This window comes from Cynocephalus volans, chromosome 10, assembly GCF_027409185.1.
Source record: "Cynocephalus volans isolate mCynVol1 chromosome 10, mCynVol1.pri, whole genome shotgun sequence".
NCBI classification, from domain to species: domain Eukaryota; kingdom Metazoa; phylum Chordata; class Mammalia; order Dermoptera; family Cynocephalidae; genus Cynocephalus; species Cynocephalus volans.
The window spans coordinates 38,831,249-38,851,959 of record NC_084469.1 but is presented as its reverse complement, the minus strand read 5'-3'; the positions used below and the strand labels follow the sequence as shown (position 1 = coordinate 38,851,959).

General features: G+C 40.6%; 1 protein-coding gene across 1 annotated transcript in view; it reads right to left on the bottom strand.

The window, feature by feature from the left end:
* DNAH9 (dynein axonemal heavy chain 9) overlaps positions 1 to 20,711 on the bottom strand; it is a 372,221-nt gene that overhangs the window by 58,492 nt on the left and 293,018 nt on the right. The window contains exons 60-61 of the mRNA XM_063109557.1: positions 16,707 to 16,900; positions 14,442 to 14,590 (exon numbers count right to left, since the gene is read on the bottom strand). Coding sequence (XP_062965627.1) covers positions 14,442 to 14,590; positions 16,707 to 16,900 — 343 coding nt within the window. The remainder of the gene's footprint in view (positions 1 to 14,441; positions 14,591 to 16,706; positions 16,901 to 20,711) is intronic.

The window sequence follows — 20,711 nt, the reverse complement described above, 5'->3', positions numbered from 1 at the left end:
GCTGAAAAGCATTTGGTAACATTCAAAACCCTCTGTGATAAAAACACTCAATAAACTAGGTACAGAAAGAATGTGCCTTAACACAATAAAGGCCACATACAAGAAACCCACAGCCAATATCATACTGAATGGACAAGAATTGGAGGCTTTTTCTCTAAGATCTGGAACAAGACAAGGATGCCCACTTTCCCCATTCATATTCAACATAGTGCTAGAGTTCTAGCCTGTAAAATAAAGCAAGAGAAAACAATAAGGGGCATTAAGATTGGAAAGGAGGAAGTCAAGCTATCCCTATTTGCAGATGACATGATCCTACATGTACAAAACCCTGAAGACTCCACAAAAAAATTACTGGAACTAATAAATGAATTCAGTAAAGTGGTAAGATAGAAAATGAACACAACAAAATCAATAACCTTCCTATGTGCTAACAACAAAATAGCCAAAGAAGAAACAAAGAAAGTAATCTCTTTCACAATAGATAAAAAGAAAGAAAGAAAGAAAGAAAGAAAGAAAGAAAGAAAGAAAGAAAGAAAGAAAGAAAGAAAGAAAGAAAGAAAGAAAAAGAAAAAGAAATACCTAGGAGAAAATTTAACCAAGAAGGCAAAAAACTCTACAAAGAAAACTATAATGGTGAAAAAACTGAAGAGGGCACAAATAAAGGGAAAGATATCCCATGTTCATGGGTGAGAAGAATGAATGTCATCAAAATGTCCATATTACCCAAAGCAATGTACACATTAAACACAATTCCTAACAAAATACCAATGACATTCTTCAAGAAATAGAAGAACTGATCTTAAAATGTGAATGGAACCACAAAAGACCTCATATAGCAAAAGCAATATTGAACAAAAAGAACAAAACTGGAGGCATCATACTTCCTGATTTTAAAATATACTATAAAGCCATGGTAACCAAAACAGCATGGTACTGGCATGAAAACAAATTGACCAACAGAACAGAATAAAGAGCCCTGAAATAAATCTGCACACTTATAGCCAACTGATTTTCAACAAAGGTGCCAAAAATATACAATGGGGGAAGCACAGCTTCTTTAATAAATGGTGCTGGGAAAACTGGGTATGCACAAACAACTGAAACAAGACCCCTATATCTCACCATACTAAAAAATCAACTCAAACTGGATCAAAGACCTAAATTTAAAAACTGAAATGATGAAACTACTAGAAGAAAATATGGGAACTGCTATAAAAAATGGTAGTGGGTGGTGCTTTCCTGAACGAGACTACAAAGCACAGGCAACTAAAGCAAGAATACATAAATGAGACTGCATCAAACTAAAAAGCTTCTGCACAGCGAAGACAACATACAGAATGGGACAAAGTATTTGCTAAGTACACATCAGACAAGGGGCTATTATCCAGAATGTATAAAGAACTATATAAGGAAATAAACAAGTAATCCAATTAAAAAATGTGCAAAGGACCTGAATAGACATTTCTCAAAAGAAGACATATAAATAGCCAACAGGCATATGAAAAAATGCTCAACATCACTAATAATCAGGGAAATGAAAATTAAAAGCACAATGAGATGTTATTTCACTCTGGTTAGAATAGCTGTTATCAACAAGACAAAAAATAACAAATGCTGGCAAGGATGCAGAGAAAAAGGAACTCTCTTACATTGCTGGAGGGAGTATAAATTGTACAGCCACCATGGAAAACAATACGGAGTTTCCTCAGAGAACTAAAAATACATCTACTTTACGACCCAGCTATCTCACTACTGGGTATATACTGAAAGGAAATGAAATCAATATATCAAAAAGATACCTGCACTCCCGTGTTCATTGCAGCACTATTCATAGTATCCAAGAGATGGAATCGACTCAAGTGTCTATCGATGGATGAATGGATTAAAAAACCGTGGTATGTATACACAATGGAATACTACTCAGCATTAAAAAATTTGATATCCTATCATTAGCAGCAACATAGATGGAATTGGAAACCATCATGTTAAGTGAAGTAAGTCAGGCACAAAAAGACACGTACTGCATGATATCACTCATATGTGAAATCTAAAAAAAGAGTGGTTGTCTTAGTAGCAGAGAGTAGAATAATGGTTACCTGAGGCAAGGAGGGAAGTGGGGAGGAGGAGTGGTAGACTAATGGATACAAAACTATGCTCTCTACTCTAAGGGGTCATTGTGCAGTATACGCATATATTGAAACAACATACTGTACCCCACAAATACAGACAAGTAAATGTTAAAAAAAATAAAAAATAAAATCAACCATGTATAGATGTTATCAGCATGAAAACATCCTAGAATCACTGCTATTCCCACATTCTATTAAAAATAAAAAAGAAAGTGGATTCTTTCAAAGTATACAATAAATAAGTTAGTTATAATAGTAAATGAGGCATTTATTTCTTCTCACATGAAGAATAAAAGGCAATTAGCAACTCCAGAAAAACTAAATGCTGCCTAAAATCATCACCTAAATATGGAAGCAACTGAAATTTGACATGATGTTGAACTTCTTTGCTACGAACATTGTTCTCTAAGAGACCCCTAGAGATTATGACATTCCTTCTTTTTAAAGCAAGGCAATGTAGTCCTAGCACACTACATGTCTCTGCAGTAGATAATGTTTTTATATTCATTACAATATAAATGCTATTCATTTGTTTTCAAATTTTAAAATTTAGCTCTGCTTCCACCATCTTGCAGTGTGAGACCCCTGAGTCACTGTTGCCACCACCAAATGGATGTTGGACTTCCCAGCCTCAAAAACTTGTGATGCCCTGCCATCACTGAAGTCACCACCAATGAAAGCCTTCAGCAGATGTGTTCCCCGGACTTTGGACTACCCAGTCTCAGAAACTATAAGCATTTTTTTCCAAGTTTTTACTAGTATAAGTAATGCTATAATAAACATCTTTATAACGGGGAGACGTCCAGTGGGGGAGGCGGAAGCTCCACGGAGACCACATGGTCTGCGGGGCCGCTGTCGCACGATCCAGCAGATGGGCTTCATCGCCGCCACCTGGCTCCATTCCCAGCCCAGCCCAGTGTGCACAGAGCGGGGAGACGTCCGGCAAGGGAGGCAGAGGCTCCGCAGAAACCATGCACCCTGTGGGGCCGCCACTGCAAGATCCAGCAGGTAGGCTTCACCACAGGCACCTGGCTCCATTCCCAGCCCGGCCTAGCGTGCTCGGAGAAGGGAGACGTCTGGCAGGGGAGGCGGGAACCCCATGGGGACCACACTGCTGCCGTGCGATCCAGCAGCCCAGCCCAATGCGTAAGGAGCACAGAGATGTCCAGAAAGGGAGATTGAAGCTCCATAGAGTCCACACACCATGTGCGGGAGGGCCGCCACCACGCAATCCAGCAGCAGATAGGCTTCACTGCCACCACTCGGCTCCATCCCAAGCCCGGTCTAGTGTGCACAGAGCAGGGAGACATCCTGCAGGGGAAGGGGAAGCTCTGCAGAGACCACATGCTCTGCGGTGCCTCGGCGCATCCCAGCAGCCCAGGCCAGAGCACACGGAACAGGGAGAAGCCCAGCATGGGAGGTGGAAGCTCAGCAGAGACCACAGACCCTGCGGTACCGCCCCGTGATCAAGCAGCCCAGCAGAGTCCAAGCTGACCAGAGAGGTGGTTCCCCAGAGAGGCCCAAGACCCAAGGCAACCACACAAGCAAGGCACTAGTGGCCAACTGAGCAGTCACAGAGGTAGTGACATCAAATTGGCAACCACAGCAACATCTTAGTCAGTCAATAGTGTCAAACCGGTGGACTGTGAAACCCCCTGCCCCAATGAATAAACATCAAAAAAAAAAAAGATACCAGAAATACGAAAAATCAAGAAAGTATACCATCAAAGGATAGTAACTCTCAAGCTGTAGATCCTATAGAACAAGAAGCCATTGAAATGACTGACAAGGAATTTCGAGCGGTAATTCTAAGGAAACTGAATGAGATACAAGAAAACTCAGCGAGACATCATGATGAAACGAGGAAGAGTATACAGGACCTGAAACAGGAAATGTACAAGGAAATCAATATCCTGAAAAAAATGTAGCAGAACTTGCCGAACTGAAGAAGTTATTCAGCGAAATAAAAAACACAATGGAGAGTTTAACCAGCAGGCTTGTGAAAGTTGAAGAGAGAACCTCTGAACTTGAAGATGGGCTGTTTGAAATAACACAAGCAGACAAAGAAAAGAAAAAAGAATCAAAGGCATTGAAGAAAATCTGAGAGAGATATCAAACAACCTGAAGCACTCAAATATCTGAGTCATGGGTATTCCAGAAGGGGAGGAAAAAGGAGGTTGCATTGAAAACATATTCAACAAAATAGTGGTAGAAGCTTCCCAGGTATAGGAAAAATCACAGATCTTCAGATCCAGGAAGCTCAACGATCTCCAAACATATTCAACCCAAACAGGCCTTCTCCAAGACATGTTATAGTCAAATTGGCAAAACTCAAAGACAAAGAGAGACTATTAAAAGCTGCAAGAGAGAAGCGTCAAATCACCTATAAGGGAGCCCCAATCAGGCTAACATCAGACTTTTCATCACAAACCCTAAAAGCCAGAAAGGAATGGGATGATATATTCAAAATACTGAAAGACAGAGATTGCCAGCCAAGAATACTCTACCCCGCAAGGCTATCCTTCCAAAATGAAGAGCAAATAGTATGTTTCTCAGACAAACAAAAACTGTGGGAGTTCACTACCATACAACCACCCTTACCAGAAGTTCTCAAGGGAGTACTGGGTTTGGTACCTGAAAAACAACTAGCACTGCCATAAAAACCCAAGAAAAATCAAAACCCACTAGTATAATAAAAATGGCATCCATGAAGAGAAAACAAACAAACAAAAAGGCTATCTACAACCTAAGGAACCAACTAATACAGAAAACAAACAGTAAATCAGAAAGAAAGGAACAAAAGATACCTAAGACACCCAAACAAAAATCAATAAAATACTAGGATTAAATCAACACTTTTCAATAACAACTCAAAATAAAAGGCTTAAATTCCCCAAACAAAAGACACAGAGTGGCTGACTGGATTAAAAACGAGAACCCAACTATATGCTGCCTTCAAAAGACCCACCTCACCCATAAAGACTCTCAGAGACTAAGAGTGAAAGGATGGAAAAAGATATACCATGCAAACAGAAATGAGAAACGAGTTGGAGTAGCTATTCTTATATCTGATAAAATAGACTTTAAACTAAAAACCATAAAAAGAGATAATGAGGCCCACTACATAATGATAAAAGGATTGATCCATCAAGAAGACATAACGATCATAAATATATATGCACCCAATGTTGGAGCAGCCTGATTTATAAAACAAACTCTATTAGACCTAAAGAAGGAAATAGACACTAATGCCATAATAGCAGGGGACCTGAACACCCCACTGTCAGTATTTGACAGATCATCTAGGCAAAGAATCAGCAGGGAAACACAAGATCTAAACAAGATACTAGACCAATTGGACTTGGCAGATATCTACAGAACATTCCATCCAACAACCTCAGAATATTCATTCTTCTCATTAGCACATGGATCATTCTCCAGGATAGATCAAATGTTAGGCCACAAATCAAGTCTCAACAAATTCAAAAAAATTGGAATTATCCCATGTATTTTTTCTGACTACAATGTATTAAAATTAGAAATCAATAACAAATGAAAATCTAGAAACTATACAAACACATGGAAATTAAACAGCATTCTACTTAATGACATATGGATCCAAGAAGAAATCAAACAGGAAATCGAAAAATTTATTGAAACTAATGAAAATAATGACACATCATACCAAAACCTGTGGGATACTGCAAAAGCAGTACTAAGGGGGAAATTTATTCCATTAAATGCTCACCTCAGAAGAATGGAAAGATGGCAAGTGAACAACCTAACACTTCACCTTAAAGAACTAGAAAAACAAGAACAATCCAAACCCAAAGTTAGCAGATGGAAAGAAATCATTAAGATCAGAGCAGAACTTAATGAAATTGAAACCCAAAAAACAATACAAAAGATCAACGAATCAAAAAGTTGTTTTTTTGAAAAGATAAATAAAATGGACAAACCATTAGCATGGCTAAATAAAAAAAGAAGAGAGAAGACCCAAATAACAAAAATTAGAAATGAAAAAGGTTATATTACAACTGACACATCTGAAATACAAGGAATCATTCAAGACTACTATAAACAACTATATGCCAACAAATGTGAAAATGTGGAGGAAATGGATAAATTTCTGGACACACACAACCTACCAAAACTGAGCCAAGAAGATGTAGAAAATCTGAACAGAACAATAACAATAAAGGAGATTGAAGCTGTTATCAGAAGGCTCCCAACAAAGAAAAGCCCAGGACCAGATGGATTCACAGCAGAGTTTTACCAAACATTCAAAGAGGAATTGACACCGATTCTTTACAAACTATTCCAAAAGATTGAAACAGACGCAAATCTCCCAAACTCATTCTATGAAGCAAACATCATCCTGATACCAAAACCAGGTAAAGATACAACTAAAAAAGAAAACTACAGGCCGATATCCTTGATGGATCCAAATGCAAAAATCCTCACTAAAATACTAGCAAACAGAATACAGCAACACATACATAAAATTATTCACCATGATCAAGTGGGATTCATCCCAGGGATGCAAGGTTGGTTCAACATACGCAAATCAATAAATGTGATACACCATATTAATAAAATCAAACACAAGGACCATATGATCATCTCTATAGATGCTGAGAAAGCATTTGATAAAATTCAACACTCATTCATGACAAAGACCCTCTATAAGTTAGGTATAGATGGAAAGTATCTCAACATAATTAAAGCCATATATGCCAAACCCACTGCCAATATCATCCTGAATGGGGAAAAGCTGAAAGCTTTTCCTTTAAGAACAGGAACTAGACAAGGATGCCCACTCTCACCACTCCTATTCAACATAGTGTTGGAAGTACTAGCCAGAGCAATCAGAGAAGAGAAGGAAATAAAGGGCATCCGGATTGGAAAAGATGAAGTCAAACTGTCCCTGTTTGCAGATGACATGATCCTATATATCGAACAGACTAAAGCCTCTATAAAAAAAACTCTTGGAATTGATAAATGATTTCAGCACAGTAGCAGGATACAAAATCAACACACAAAAATCAGTAGCATATCTATTCTCCAATAGAGAACATGCAGAAAGAGAAATCAAGAAAGCTTGCCCATTTACAATAGCCACCAAAAAAATAAAATACTTAGGAATTGAGTTAACCACGGATGTCAAAAATCTCTACAATGAGAACTACAAACCACTGCTGAGAGAAATTAGAGAGGATGCAAGAAGATGGAAAGATATCCCATGCTCTTGGATTGGAAGAATCAACATAGTGAAAATGTCCATACTACCCAAAGTGATACACAAATTCAATGCAATCCCCATCAAAATTCCAATGACATTTTTCTCAGAAATGGAAAGAACTATCCAGACATTTATATGGAATAACAAAAGACCACGCATAGCCAAAGCAATGCTGAGCAAAAAAAATAAACCTGGAGGCATAACACTACCTGACTTTAAACTATACTACAAAGCTATAATAACCAAAGGAGAATGGTACTGGCATAAAAAACAGACACACTGATCAATGGAATAGAATAGAGAATCCAGAAATCAACCCACACACCTACAGGCATCTGATCTTTGACAAAGGCACCAAGCCTATACACTGGGGAAGAGACTGCCTCTTTAGCCAATGGTGCTGGGATAACTGGATATCCATATGCAGGAGAATGAAAGTAGATCCATACCTCTCACCATATGCTAAAATCAACTCAAAATGGTTAAGGATTTAAATATACACCCTGAAACAATAAAACTTCTTAAAGAAAACATAGGAGAAACACTTCAGGAAATAGGACTGGATGCAGACTTCATGAATACGACTCCAAAAGCACGGGCAACCAAAGGAAAAATAAACAAATGGGATTATATCAAACTAAAGAGCTTCTGCCCAGTAAAAGAAACAATTAACAGAGTTAAAAGACAACCAACAGAGTGGGAGCAAATATTTGCAAAATATACATCCGACAAAGGATTAATATCCAGAATATACAAGGAACTCAAACAACTTACAAGAAAAAAAACAAGCAACCCAATTAAAAAAAATGGGCAAAAGAGCTAAGTAGGCATTTCTCTAAGGAAGATATACAAATGGCCAACAGACATATGAAAAAATGCTCAACATCACTCAGCATCCGGGAAATGCAAATCAAAACCACACTGAGATACCATCTCACCCCAGTTAGGATGGCTAAAATCCAAAAGACTCTGAACGATAAATGCTGGTGAGGTTGCAGAGAAAAAGGAACTCTCACACATTGTTGGTGGGACTGCAAAATGGTACAGCCTCTATGGAAAATCGTATGGAGGTTCCCCAAACAATTGCAGATAGATCTACCATATGACCCAGCTATCCCACTGCTGGGAATATACTCAAAGGAATGGAAATCATCAAGTCAAAGGTATACCTGTTCCCCAATGTTCATTGCAGCACTCTTTACAATAGCCAAGAGTTGGAACCAGCCCAGATGTCCATCATGGGATGAGTGGATACGGAAAATGTGGTACATCTACACAATGGAATACTACTCAGCTATAAAAACGAATGAAATACTGCCATTTGCAACAACATGGATGGACCTTGAGAGAATTATATTAAGTGAAACAAGTCAGGCACAGAAAGAGAAATACCACATGTTCTCACTTATTGGTAGGAGCTAAAAATAAATAAATAAATTCACACACACGCACACAATAAAAACGGGGGTGGGGCGGGAAGAAGACATAACAACTACAGTTCCTTGAAGTTGATACAACAAGCAAAGAGAAAGGACATTGTTGGGTGGGAGGGGGGAGAGGGAGGAGGGAGGGGGGTTTCGGTAATGGGCCAGAATAATCAACCACATTGTATATTGACAAAATAAAATTTAAAAAAAATAAAAATAAAATAAAATTTTAAAAATGAAAACAAAAAAACAAATTGTAAAATCTACCCATAGACTAGGCAGGCATACAATTAATGATGGTAACGGAGTAGAATGAATGTGTACTCATCCTTGACTATGTAAAAATAAAAGCATAGCTGACACAGCTGGAAAATGGAAGCCTTGGTTTACATAAAGGGAAGTTGAGAGAATTTATCTAAAATTCATGGGATAAAAGTATCTAAGTTACAATGTATCCAATAAAAGAACTAAACATTTTAATATAGACATCAAAATTTGGGAGGTGCTTGCCCACAAATTAGATAGCTGAAATAAAATGGAAAAATGCCTACAAAGAAAAAATTACCAAAACTGATTAAAAAAAAAAAAAAAGAAAAGAAATCTGAGTAGATCCATAACAAGTAAAAGAAATTGAACTAGTAGTTTAAAAACTTCCCACTAAGAAAAGCTCAGGCCCGGATGGCTTCATAACTGAATTCTAAAAAACATTTATGAAGAATTAATACCAATCCTTTATGAAATCTTCCAAAAAAATAGAATAAGAGGTAACACTTCCCACCTAATTTTGATGCACAGATTATCATTATTATCCTGATATCAAAAACACCATAAAGAAAGAAAACAACAGGTCCCTTACAAATATACATGAAAATATCCTCAAGAAAGTATTGGCAAATTGAATCCATTAACATGCAATAAGGATTATATATCAGGACCAACTGAGATTCCAGGAATTCAAGCTTGGTTTAACTTCCAAAAATCAATTAATGTAATACACCATATTTAAAAAAACAAAGGGAAAAGCCCTATTACTATCTAAATAGATGCAGAAAAAACATTTGACAAAATTGAACACCTTTTTATGATAAAAGAAAAAAAAACCCCAACACACTAGGGATAGAAGGCAATTTCTTCAATCTGATAAAGAGCATCTACAAAAAACCCACAGCTAACATCACACTTAATGAAGACTGAATGCTTTTCCCATGGTTAACAACAGAAACAACACAAGGATGTCCAAATTTGCCACTTCTATTTAACATTGTAGTAGAAATTCTAGCCAGGGTAATTAGGCAAGTAAGAGAAACAAAAAAGTATCCAGACTGGAAAGGAAGAAGTAAACTATCTCTGTTCATAGGTGACATAGTCTTGAATCTAGAAAATCCTAAGGAATTTAATAAAAACCTATTAGAACTAACACACCTGTTCAGCAAGTTTGCAGGATAGAAGATCAATACACAAACATTCACTAGCAATGAAAATTCAGCAGTAATGAAATAGAAATTAAGGAAACAATTCCATTTACAAGAATAAAAAAAGTACTTAGAAATAAATTTAACAAAGAAATGCAAGCCTTTATAATAGAAACTTTAAAATATTGTTAAAAAAATTAAACCAAATAATGAAAAGACAGTTCATGTTCAATGGATCAGAAAACCATATTTTTAAGACAGCAAAGCTCCTTAAATTGATCTATAGATTCAGTTCAATCCCTAATGAAATCTAAGCTGCCTTTATTTACTTATTGCAGAAATTGACAAGCTTATCTCAAAATTTATATGAAAATATAAGAAACCTGAAGTAACCAAAATGATCTTGAAAAGAAGGATGAAGTCATTTAAAAATTTACTACAAAGATACAATAATCAAGTCTATTAGTAGCATACAGATAGAAACATAAACCAATGGAATAGAATTAAGAGTCCAGAAATGTCAATTTATTTTGACAAGTGTGACAAGATAATTCAATCAGGAAAAAATAGTTTTATCAACAAATAGTGCAGGGACAATTGGATATCCTCACGACAAAGAACACAGTTGGACCCCTTCCTTACATCATATGCAAACATTGACTCAAAATGAATCATAAACCTAAATGTAAGAACTAAAAATGAAACTCCCAGAAGAAAACATAGGAGAGTAAATCTTTGTGACCTTGGGCTAAGCAATTTTTTTTTTTTTTTTAGATACAATACCAAAGCACAAGTGACAAAAGTAAAAATAGATAAATTGGACTTTGACAAAATTAAACTCTTGTGCTTCAAAGAACACCACTTTTTTTTTTTTTTTTTTTTCTTTTTTGTCTTTTTCGTGACCGGCACTCAGCCAGTGAGTGCACTGGCCAGTCCTATATGGGATCCGAACCCGCGGTGGGAGCGTCGCTGCGCTCCCAAGCGCTGCACTCTCCTGAGTGCGCCACGGGGCCGGCCCAGAACACCACTTTTTAGTAAGAGAAGGGGAGAAAATATCTGCAATTCATGTATCTGATAAGGAAGTTGTATACAGAATTAAAGAACTCTTACAACTCAATAAAAAGACAGATAACCCAATTTTAAAAATGGGCAAAAGGATTTGAATAGATATTTTCCCAAAGAAGATCTATAAATGTGCAAGAGGCATATAAGATGCTCAGCTTCATTTGGGAAACGCAAATATTGGTGAGGATTTGGAGAAACTAGAAATCTGAACATCACTGGTACAACCGTCAAATGGTACAACTGTTTTGGAAAACGGTTTGGCAGTTCTTCCAAAGTTAGACATAACGTTACCATATGACCCAGCAATTCTACTCTTGGGTGTGTACTCAAGAGAACTGAAAACATGTCCACACAAAAACTTGTACATGGACGTTCATAACAGCATCATTCACAACAGCCAAAAGAGGAAACAGCCCAAAGCCCATCAGCTGATGAGTGGACAAATAAAATATGGTATAGCCACATCATGGAATACTATTCGGCCATGAAAAGGAATGAAGTTCTGATACATGCTACGATGTGGGTTAACTTGGAAAACATCGTGCTAAATGAAAGAAGGCTGCCATAAGACAGCACACAGCACATGATTTCATTTATACAAAATGTCCAGAAGAGGCCAGTATTTAGAGACAGGCAGTATGTTGATGGTTGACTAGGGCTGGGAAGGGGTGGGATGCAATGGAAATAATTGCTAATGGCTATGGGGTTTCTTTTTGAGCAGACACAATGTTTCTAAAATTAAAATGTGGTGATGGCTGTGCAGCCTTGTGAATATACAAAAGTACTTAGAATTCTACACTTTAAATGGGTGAGTTGTATGGCTTGGGAATTATATCTCAATGAAGCTGTTGAAAGTTTTGGAAGAGAGAGGCGAGTCTTGGTGGGCAGTAGTGTGTCTCATTTACATCTGTGGGATTTGTTTCTTGTTTATTTTTTATTTTAATTGACACATTGTACATGCTATATCTGTGGGATTTTAATTTATGGAGGTGACTGAGTGATGACACGGAGAGGCCAATGCCACTAAAAGAAGAATTTATTACTTACATTTCCTGAGAGGAGGGGGCACGCCACACCAGGCCATGCCATGCCACGCCACGCAGGGCCACATGGGGAAGCACCAGGTTTGGTCAGGAGGCAGAAAGGGGCCAGGGGAGATCCTAGGCCAGAGCCTTTATTAGGGTTTCCATGGGAAACGCCAGGCAGGGCAGGGTAAACAGTTTAGGATTGGCTAATTAGAATAATTCTGGTGGGCTTTGGAGCACAGGGACTGTCCACACTTGTCTGGTTTCTGGCCCTGGGTTTACTTAGGGCAGGGGGAATAGTGGCTTGGGGTGTGAGTCAGATAAAGGAGGTGGTTGGGAGTGTGGACTCTGGACTGGTTAGTTTGCAAATGAAAGGCAGGCCCGCAGGTGGGCCCTCTGCTGTGTCTAAGAACTGGCTAGTTTCAGGACGCAGCCTCTCCCTAGTCAGTGAGGCCTCAAATGCTGGAGCATCAAGAATAGAGAAAAATGAGAAAGTCTGCCTAACACAACTGGTCCTGTGATGAATGGGTCTCAAATAGGCACATGCAGAATCTAAGATGATACCGTCAGAACACAGTGCTAAATTCAAAAATAGAGACATCAGATTATTAGTAGGAAATAAGGAGGGTAAAATGCAGGAATGGACAAAAGCACATGGCATCTGGGAAGGGGACTGGGTGTGGAGGGCTGAAGCTGGGACTGTTGCTTTTCATTTTAATTCTTTATTATTGATTCTTTTAAAAAATTAGGAGAAGGTGTTACTTGAATTTTTTCAGGGGACTACGAAAGTGCACATTATAATAATGAATAAGATCATTCTTTCCATTACATGAATCTTACCCCTTCTTCAGGGCCAAGTTGGCTTTATCTGACCTCCTCCCAAACACGAGGTGTGTGCTGTGTTTCCTTTCATTACAGAATGGATGATGGACTGCTCACGGAGTTGTATTACACGGTCTGAATTCTTACGTGTAATAGACTTTGTTCTATAAAAACCTGTCAGGTCTTTATTCAACTTTGGAAAATGTAGTTTTGCTGGCTTTATGGTTTTGATTAGTCACTTATTTGCTCATTCCTTCATTATATATATATATATATATAAATATATGTTTCCTGAGTGCTCACAAAGGCACAGTGCTAGGGACTGGTAATACTATGGTGAAAAAGACACCAAAGTCTCGAGAAAATGTCACTCACAGGCAGGCACAATAGTCACTGGACAATGACAGTGTGACACACATAAAAACAGAGTGCTCTAGGAGCACACGGGAGGGGAATGTAGCCCTTGGAAGTCAGGTAGGGCTTCCTGGAGGTGGTGACATTGAAGCAGGCATCTGAAGGAGGAGTAGAGGATTTAGGAGTGGAAACAGAATGTTTGGGAGAATGAAGATAATTCATTCTGACGGCTGCAGCGTAGAGTGGAAAGGACAGAAGTAGGAAAATGTGCGGGGCAGAGTAACGAGCCCACCCCCCCCCAAGATGCCCAAGTCCTAATCCCCAGAACTCATGAGTATGTTACTTTACATGGCAAAAGGTACACTACAGACATGATTAAATGAAGGATCTTGAGATTTGGGTACTACCCAGGATTATCTGTGTGGGCTCAGTGTCATCATAAGGGTCATTATAAGGAAAAGAGCACTTATGACTTCTGATCTCCAGAACTGTGAGATAATAAATTTGCACTGTTTTAAGCCTCCAAGTTTGTGGTAATTTGTTACAGCAGCAATAGGAAACCGGTAATGAAAAGTAAGCTGGAGAGACTGCAGCAGGGGGACCGGGGGAGAAGTTCCTTGTACGCTATTTCAAGGAGTTTGAACTTTATTTTGAGGGTAACAGGAGGCTGTGAAAGGATTGTCCTTTTCTTTCAGAAAGAGTGCTCTGGCTGGAGCAGAGGGGCTGGGTGAGGGAGCGGAGGGGACAGGAACTCATGGAACTGCTGTTGTGGATTCCGCCTTATGCAGCCCAGAGCAGTCCTTTCTCTCTCTGGTGGATGATCCAGGACCCTGACGTCTGTACAGTTTGCAAATGTTGAATCTTGCACGATAAACCTTGAATCCAGAAAAGAGAAGCCAATAGACCCAAAGAATGAAAGGGCATGGAGCTAGCGCATCCCGACTCCAGGATGAAGTTTTTCTCACCTTGATTTTCCACGTCCTTCATCGGGTCCACTCCTGGAGACAGGATAAAAAACATGGGAGTGGCTGGTCCCGATTCTTCAAATGAGGTTGCAAAATCTAGCGCTCTTCCCACCACATATTTGCTTCCTAACTTCTCCTCAACAAAATCTCTGCCAGGAAAAAAAAAAAAAAAAAAAGTACATTTATATATTTATATGTGTATATCAGTCACAAAATAATAACGTTTGAGAGATGGAAGCCTGTAGAAACAAAAGCATGTGCTCAAGGTCATGGGCTCCAAGATCACTACTTACGTCAGCACTGACAGCCTGTGCTGCTAGTTGCCAGGCTGCTCACCCAGATTGGGGCTCCTTCTGCACCCCCATCTGCCCAGGCCATCGCTGACTCCTTCTGCAGAGCCTGGTGTCCTCTCACATCACCCCCCACCCACCGACAGATGTTAGCACCGATGCCTTCTGAAAGCTTGCAGGCAGTTAGTCCTCCTGCTCCATGTCCCTGCTAGCTGCCATGCCTACGCAGGACTCATGGCCCTACAGGACTCTATTCTCTCCTGCTCTGTCACTCTCTACTTCCTTTCATCTCACCCCACTCACTGGTGTTCCCTTCCAAAGTGGTCCATTTGATGCTAAACAAATCCTCACAGCTGCAACCACTTACTGAATACGCAACCCAACTCCCTGGCTTCACGAAACTTCCACTCTCCCCCAAGGACACTGTTTTCCCTGCAGCCTTCTCCGTGGGACTCACTCCCACCGGACAGACCTCAGCACTGGCAGGTGGGATCAGCGTCCTGCTTACCGCCCGCTGCCATCTCCAAAGCACGACCTCCCCAGGCTGGTGGCTTGTTGAAGTTCCTTTCCCCTGGCTGTACCACCACCCTCGCTCATCGGTGTCACCTCCTGTCCCTTTCATCTCTCTCTCCTCATTCACTGAACACTTGGGCACGTGGCTCATGGATTTTCTCTCCTCCAGCCTGCGTGACATCCCCATCCACGTGGACAATCCTCTAGATTCTTAGTGACCTCAATTCAAGTGATGTCCATTTCTTCCCCCCTTCAGCCACCTAATTCCACAGCCACACACTCATCCTTGTCATTACTTGGGAACTTCTTCTATGTCTGAAAACATAAATGGAAACATCTCACCCTTTGACCAAAATCTTCTACCCTTATAGCACTTTTAGCAATTGAGCCTGACTTCACCTATTCTTTGCCAGTACTGGTGCCACTATAAATGCAAGAATTTCAGTATCTTGGCCTCTCTGGTATTTTTCTATCACCTCCTTACTCTCTTCACTTCTTTCCTATGCAGTGTAGACTCCATAACTCCTTTTTTTTTTTAAAAAAATAACTTTATTGAGGTATAATCGACATGACATAAAATTTACCCATGTTAAGTGTACTATTCAATGATTTTTTAATAAATTCACCAAGTTGTAAATAATCCAGTTTTAGAGCATTTTCATCACACCGATAAGATTCCTTATGCCTATTTAGTTCACTCCTATTAGCACCTCCCAGCCCCAGGCAACCACTGCTCTGCTTTCTGCCTCTGTATATTACATGGCCAATGACCTTTTATTTCTCTCTTGCCAACATCCTCATTGCTCTTGTCTTACTCATATTCCAACACACCAACTTGAAATGACCCAAGCTCTGAAAAATCAACTTAACTCTGACTCTGTGCCCGGGCTTCTGGAGAAAAATCATCCAGTGGTAGAGACTGGGGCCGCTACAAATGCAGGACAATAACTAGGTGGGCCCTCAGTGACACTTGGAATTCTTTGAGTTTCCCTGGGCAGCCTTCTTTCCAATTTTTCACCCAAACTCAATGGACGATCTTGATTCCCACTTCTCAGAGAAATTAGCCAGCACACAAAATCCTTCTCAATTTTCTACCTTTCTCCTATACTACCTTAGCTACAGCCACATCTCTCTTTCCTTTGTTTGGGGTAAAAGAGATGTTCTTCCTGCTAAACGTGATCCCCCCGTCCCTCAATCCCATCATCTCCCACCATATCAGATGTGCTCAGCACCCTTTTCAAAGCTCATATTGATTAGCACCTCTTTCCAAATTGCCTACTAAGTTATTAAGAAAATACAAGGCTCACACAGAGCAACAGCCCTCATGGGACTTGGGATGTCGGTACGAAGACTCCTGTTTCTACGCACACATGGCCTTGGAGCCCAGCCTGCTAGTCTGTTCATCCTGAGATCGTCCTTGCCCCATACCTGGGCAGGGCCTCCACAACCCCCTGTTCCCTACCGCATGGCGTAGGTCATCCGGTCCGGCCGCACAGCCCTCATCATGCAGAGGCGCTGCAAGGCTGTCTTGTTCCTCCACACCTGGGGGAACTTCTCCTTTTCAGGACATTGTGACTCCACAAACTTTTTCCAGCTCTTGGCAGATCCCTCAATATCCCGATCCAGATTACAGAATTCTTCCATGGATGAAAGTGCCTGGGAAATTTCAGAGAATCTTGCTTTGAAATTCAGTTTCTCCAGAAAGCTGTCATTTGCATTGTATTGGGGGTCATGGGGCAAAAGGGTATTATATACACAATTCTGTCTCATTTATTTTCTTCTCTGAAATCTTGGATCTTCCCTCAGGAAAAATCAAGGCAAAGGAAGGATTTTGATCAGCATATCCTCAGCAAACTGCCCTAATAATGTGCAAGGCTTAGCAAATAAAATGTGTGGAATATTATTAGCAGCAGACCCTGAGCTACACCTGCCTGCAGGATATTGGAAAAGAGGAACACGAAGGAGTGTCAGGATTATTCTGGTCACGGAGCCTGGATACCTGAAGTCACTGACCTCTTTCATCCCTATACTCTGCCACCAAATTCTGTCAATTCATCTCTCAAAATGTCTCTAGACTTACTGACTCAATTCCTTGTTCACTCTACTTCCACCATGTGTGGATCCTGTTCTCGTCTCCACCAAATTCCACTCCTTCCTTTTCCTGTGCTGGTCTTGATTATTATTTGTTAGGGTTCTACACATTGTCGAAGTCCAGTTTAAAATCAGCAGCTTCTCTCAGGCACATCCTCTCCAACCTAGAGCACATCGTCCTCCCTGCCTTTTGTGGACCATTTAGAGCTACTCACAGAGTTGGCATGTTTAATAGTCTGACTCAATGGTGAGATGTTTGAGTGTTGATAGCTTTTAAGCCTCATGCCTCCCTCTTCCACGTCTGCCCCACATCTGGGCAAGCTGATAAGTAAGCATGGGTCCTCCCTCCTTTGGTGCTGGAGGGAAGGTGTAACATGCAAGCCCTTTCCATTCACAGGTACCCTCACCCTGCCTGCACCTGCTAACTACACCCTTAAGGCAGTCTCCTTTTTTGGCTCTCTCAGGCCATTTTCAGACTGCTTGGGAGATCCCCTACTCACTCCAGAAAGCCTCATTATCTGGGTAACAAACTATTTCAAATCACCTTGGTATGTGTGTGGTGTCATCAGTCTTAACATTGGAACCAAATTTTGAGTGTGTGTCTCCTATTTTTTCGAAGTCCCACATCAACATGACTCATGTAGACAATTACCTGCAGTCCTTCCATCCTTGCTCCACTCTGCCTGTATGTTTGGTTTCTCCAGTGAGATTAAAAGCTAGACCACATGTCCAAAGCATCTACCACAGGACCATGGATTTTAAGGTACCAAATACATTGTTGTTATTTGAATTCACTCATTCATCCATCCATTCTTTCCACATCTATTGAATGCCTACTACTTGCCACGTACTTGGGAACAGAATGGTGAACAAAAAAAGACACACCTTCAAGGAGTTTACAGTCCCACATTAAGGAGAAAGGAGGTGAGTTAGGCTTTGGTAGGTATGTAGAATTCTGCTGGGCAGAGATAGAGGTAGAGAGAAGGGAAGGATCAAAAAGAGCCAAAGCCTGGAGCAGGGAGAGTGTGAGCATGATAGAAAACAGTGTGCTTGCAGTAGACAGGGAGAAAGTCCCACTGGAGAGGGACTTTACACGTGACCTGGGTTTGCCTAGGCTCTTCTCCACGGGTATGAACACATGTCCTGGCTTTACATACGGGCTCTCTGGCTTCCCAACTTCACACCAACCACTTAGAGCCAGGAATGCAGCTTCATTCATGCTGATAAGTGGCGTGGGGTCAGGTGCAGGATGGCAGAGGAGGCACCGGGAGATGAGAGTTCTGGCCCCAGCACCACCACCTCTGTGAGCTGCTGGACTTTGAGCCTATTGTGAAACCTTTGTGGGCCTTGGGATTTTTCATTTGGAAAATGAGGCAAAGTAACCGCTGACTGCCATATCTCATACTCTAATGTAGATATAAGTGTCTTATTGTAAAGCCTTCCCTGCTTCTTCCTGGGAGCTCCCATAGCTATTGAATTGCAACCGCTGGTTTACTTGTCTGTTACTTCCACAAGATTGTGAGTTCCCTGCGGGCAAGGACTTTCTTAGGCGTCTTTGTCTGCCTTAGGCCTAGCAGGCTGCCTGGCACTTAGGAAGTGCTCAATTAATAAAGTTTGTCATCTGGGAGGCCAGCAGGAGGGCTCCTGACAGGCTGAAAGAAGCCGCAGCTGCTGTAATTATTTCTCTCTGTGCCCGGGAACTGACTTTCATCTTCCAGGCAGGCACGCACTTTCTCTTCCCTGCGTGCTTTACCATTAACTCTTCTGCGGTCCTATTGCCCCCTCTGGCGTCTCTACAAAATGGAGCAAATTACACTGTGGTTGGTGCTTCCAGCTGCCAGGACTGGGTCTGAAACACACTTTCTTGAAGCTCTGGATTGAACACAATTGCAACATTTAATCTTCCAAATGAGGGAAAGGGATTTCTAGCCCTCTAATAAGCTAAATGGAAATGACTAATTAACCTAATTACTTTGGACTGTGTAGCAAAATATGACTGTGCTAAATTGGCAATCAGAGTGGTAGTAAGGGGCTTTTTCAAAGGCCAACAAAGGCGTTCATCGCAGATGAGCTTTTCTAATGAAGAACGGAACATGCCCATTACCTTAAAGTTCAGCATCTGATGGGACTTAAAAAATCCTTACAGAGGGCAATAATAAAAGCTGTACTTTATCACAAAGATTTCATTCATTAACTGCTTATTCTTCTGGGGAAACAAGGTAATCAACCTTCCTCATTAGGCAGAATACCTTAAAGTTTTTTTTTTTTTTTTTAATCATGTCCTATTCAATTATAGTTATTTTGTTTCTTTAGGCTAAAATCCAACTGAGCACTTGAAAAGAGTGCTCCTCAAAGGCTTCCACCATGTGCGCCATGGATTGCATTGTGTCTCACCTGTTCACATCCTGCACTGTGCCTGAGTTTGATGGGTCTGGTCTTTGCTGCTCCACATAACAAACTCATATAGAGAGATAAAGATTCACTCATTTGCAGAAGGCTTTGAACAGCCAGATGAGCTTAGCCCACAAAACAAAACACAAAAGCAAAGCGAACCAAACAATCGATTTTTTGAAAATAGGATGGGAAATAAAATGCACAGCAGCTCTTGAGTTGAGCTATGTAACACAAAAGCATCGAAGAGTGCTGGTGAATCATTTATTCTCTGTGACTTGCTGCAGAGAGCTCTGTGGGTAATATAGAGAAAGGCAACGGGACTTGATCCAACTGGGCAACTCACAGCTCCTGAAGGTTTTTCCCTCTATGGGCAAATTCTACCAGGCACAACTCATATGAAGCACAGCCTGTATACACCCTATAACTGGATAATTAATAATCATAACTGTTATGGGGTGAATTGTGTTCCCCAAAAGATATATCGATGAATTAACTTCCCGGACTTGCAAATGTGACCTTATTTGGAAATAGGGTCTTTGCAAATATAATCAAATTGCGATGAAGTCACTAGGTGGGCCCTAAGCCAATATGAACGTTACCCTGATAAGAGGAGACGAGCCCTAGAGACACACAGAGGGAAGGCAGCCATGTGAAAACTGTGAAGGCGGAGACAGAGATCAGAGTTATGGTGTCACAAACCAAGAAGTGCCAGCGGGTACCAGAAGCTGGGAGAGGCAAAGCAGCACCCTCCCCTAGAAGCTTCGGAGGGGGCATGGCCCTGCCAATGCCTTAATTTCAGACTCCTAGCCTCCACAACTGTGATGAAATAAATTCCCGTTGTTTTAAGCCACTCAGCTTGTGGTACTTTGTTGCGGCAGCTTGAGGAAGTAAATGCAAAAGCCACAGCCAGAATCAGCTTCCACGTATGGAACATTTACTCTGTGTCTACACAACCCTGTGAGGAGGGTATCATGATAGCCAT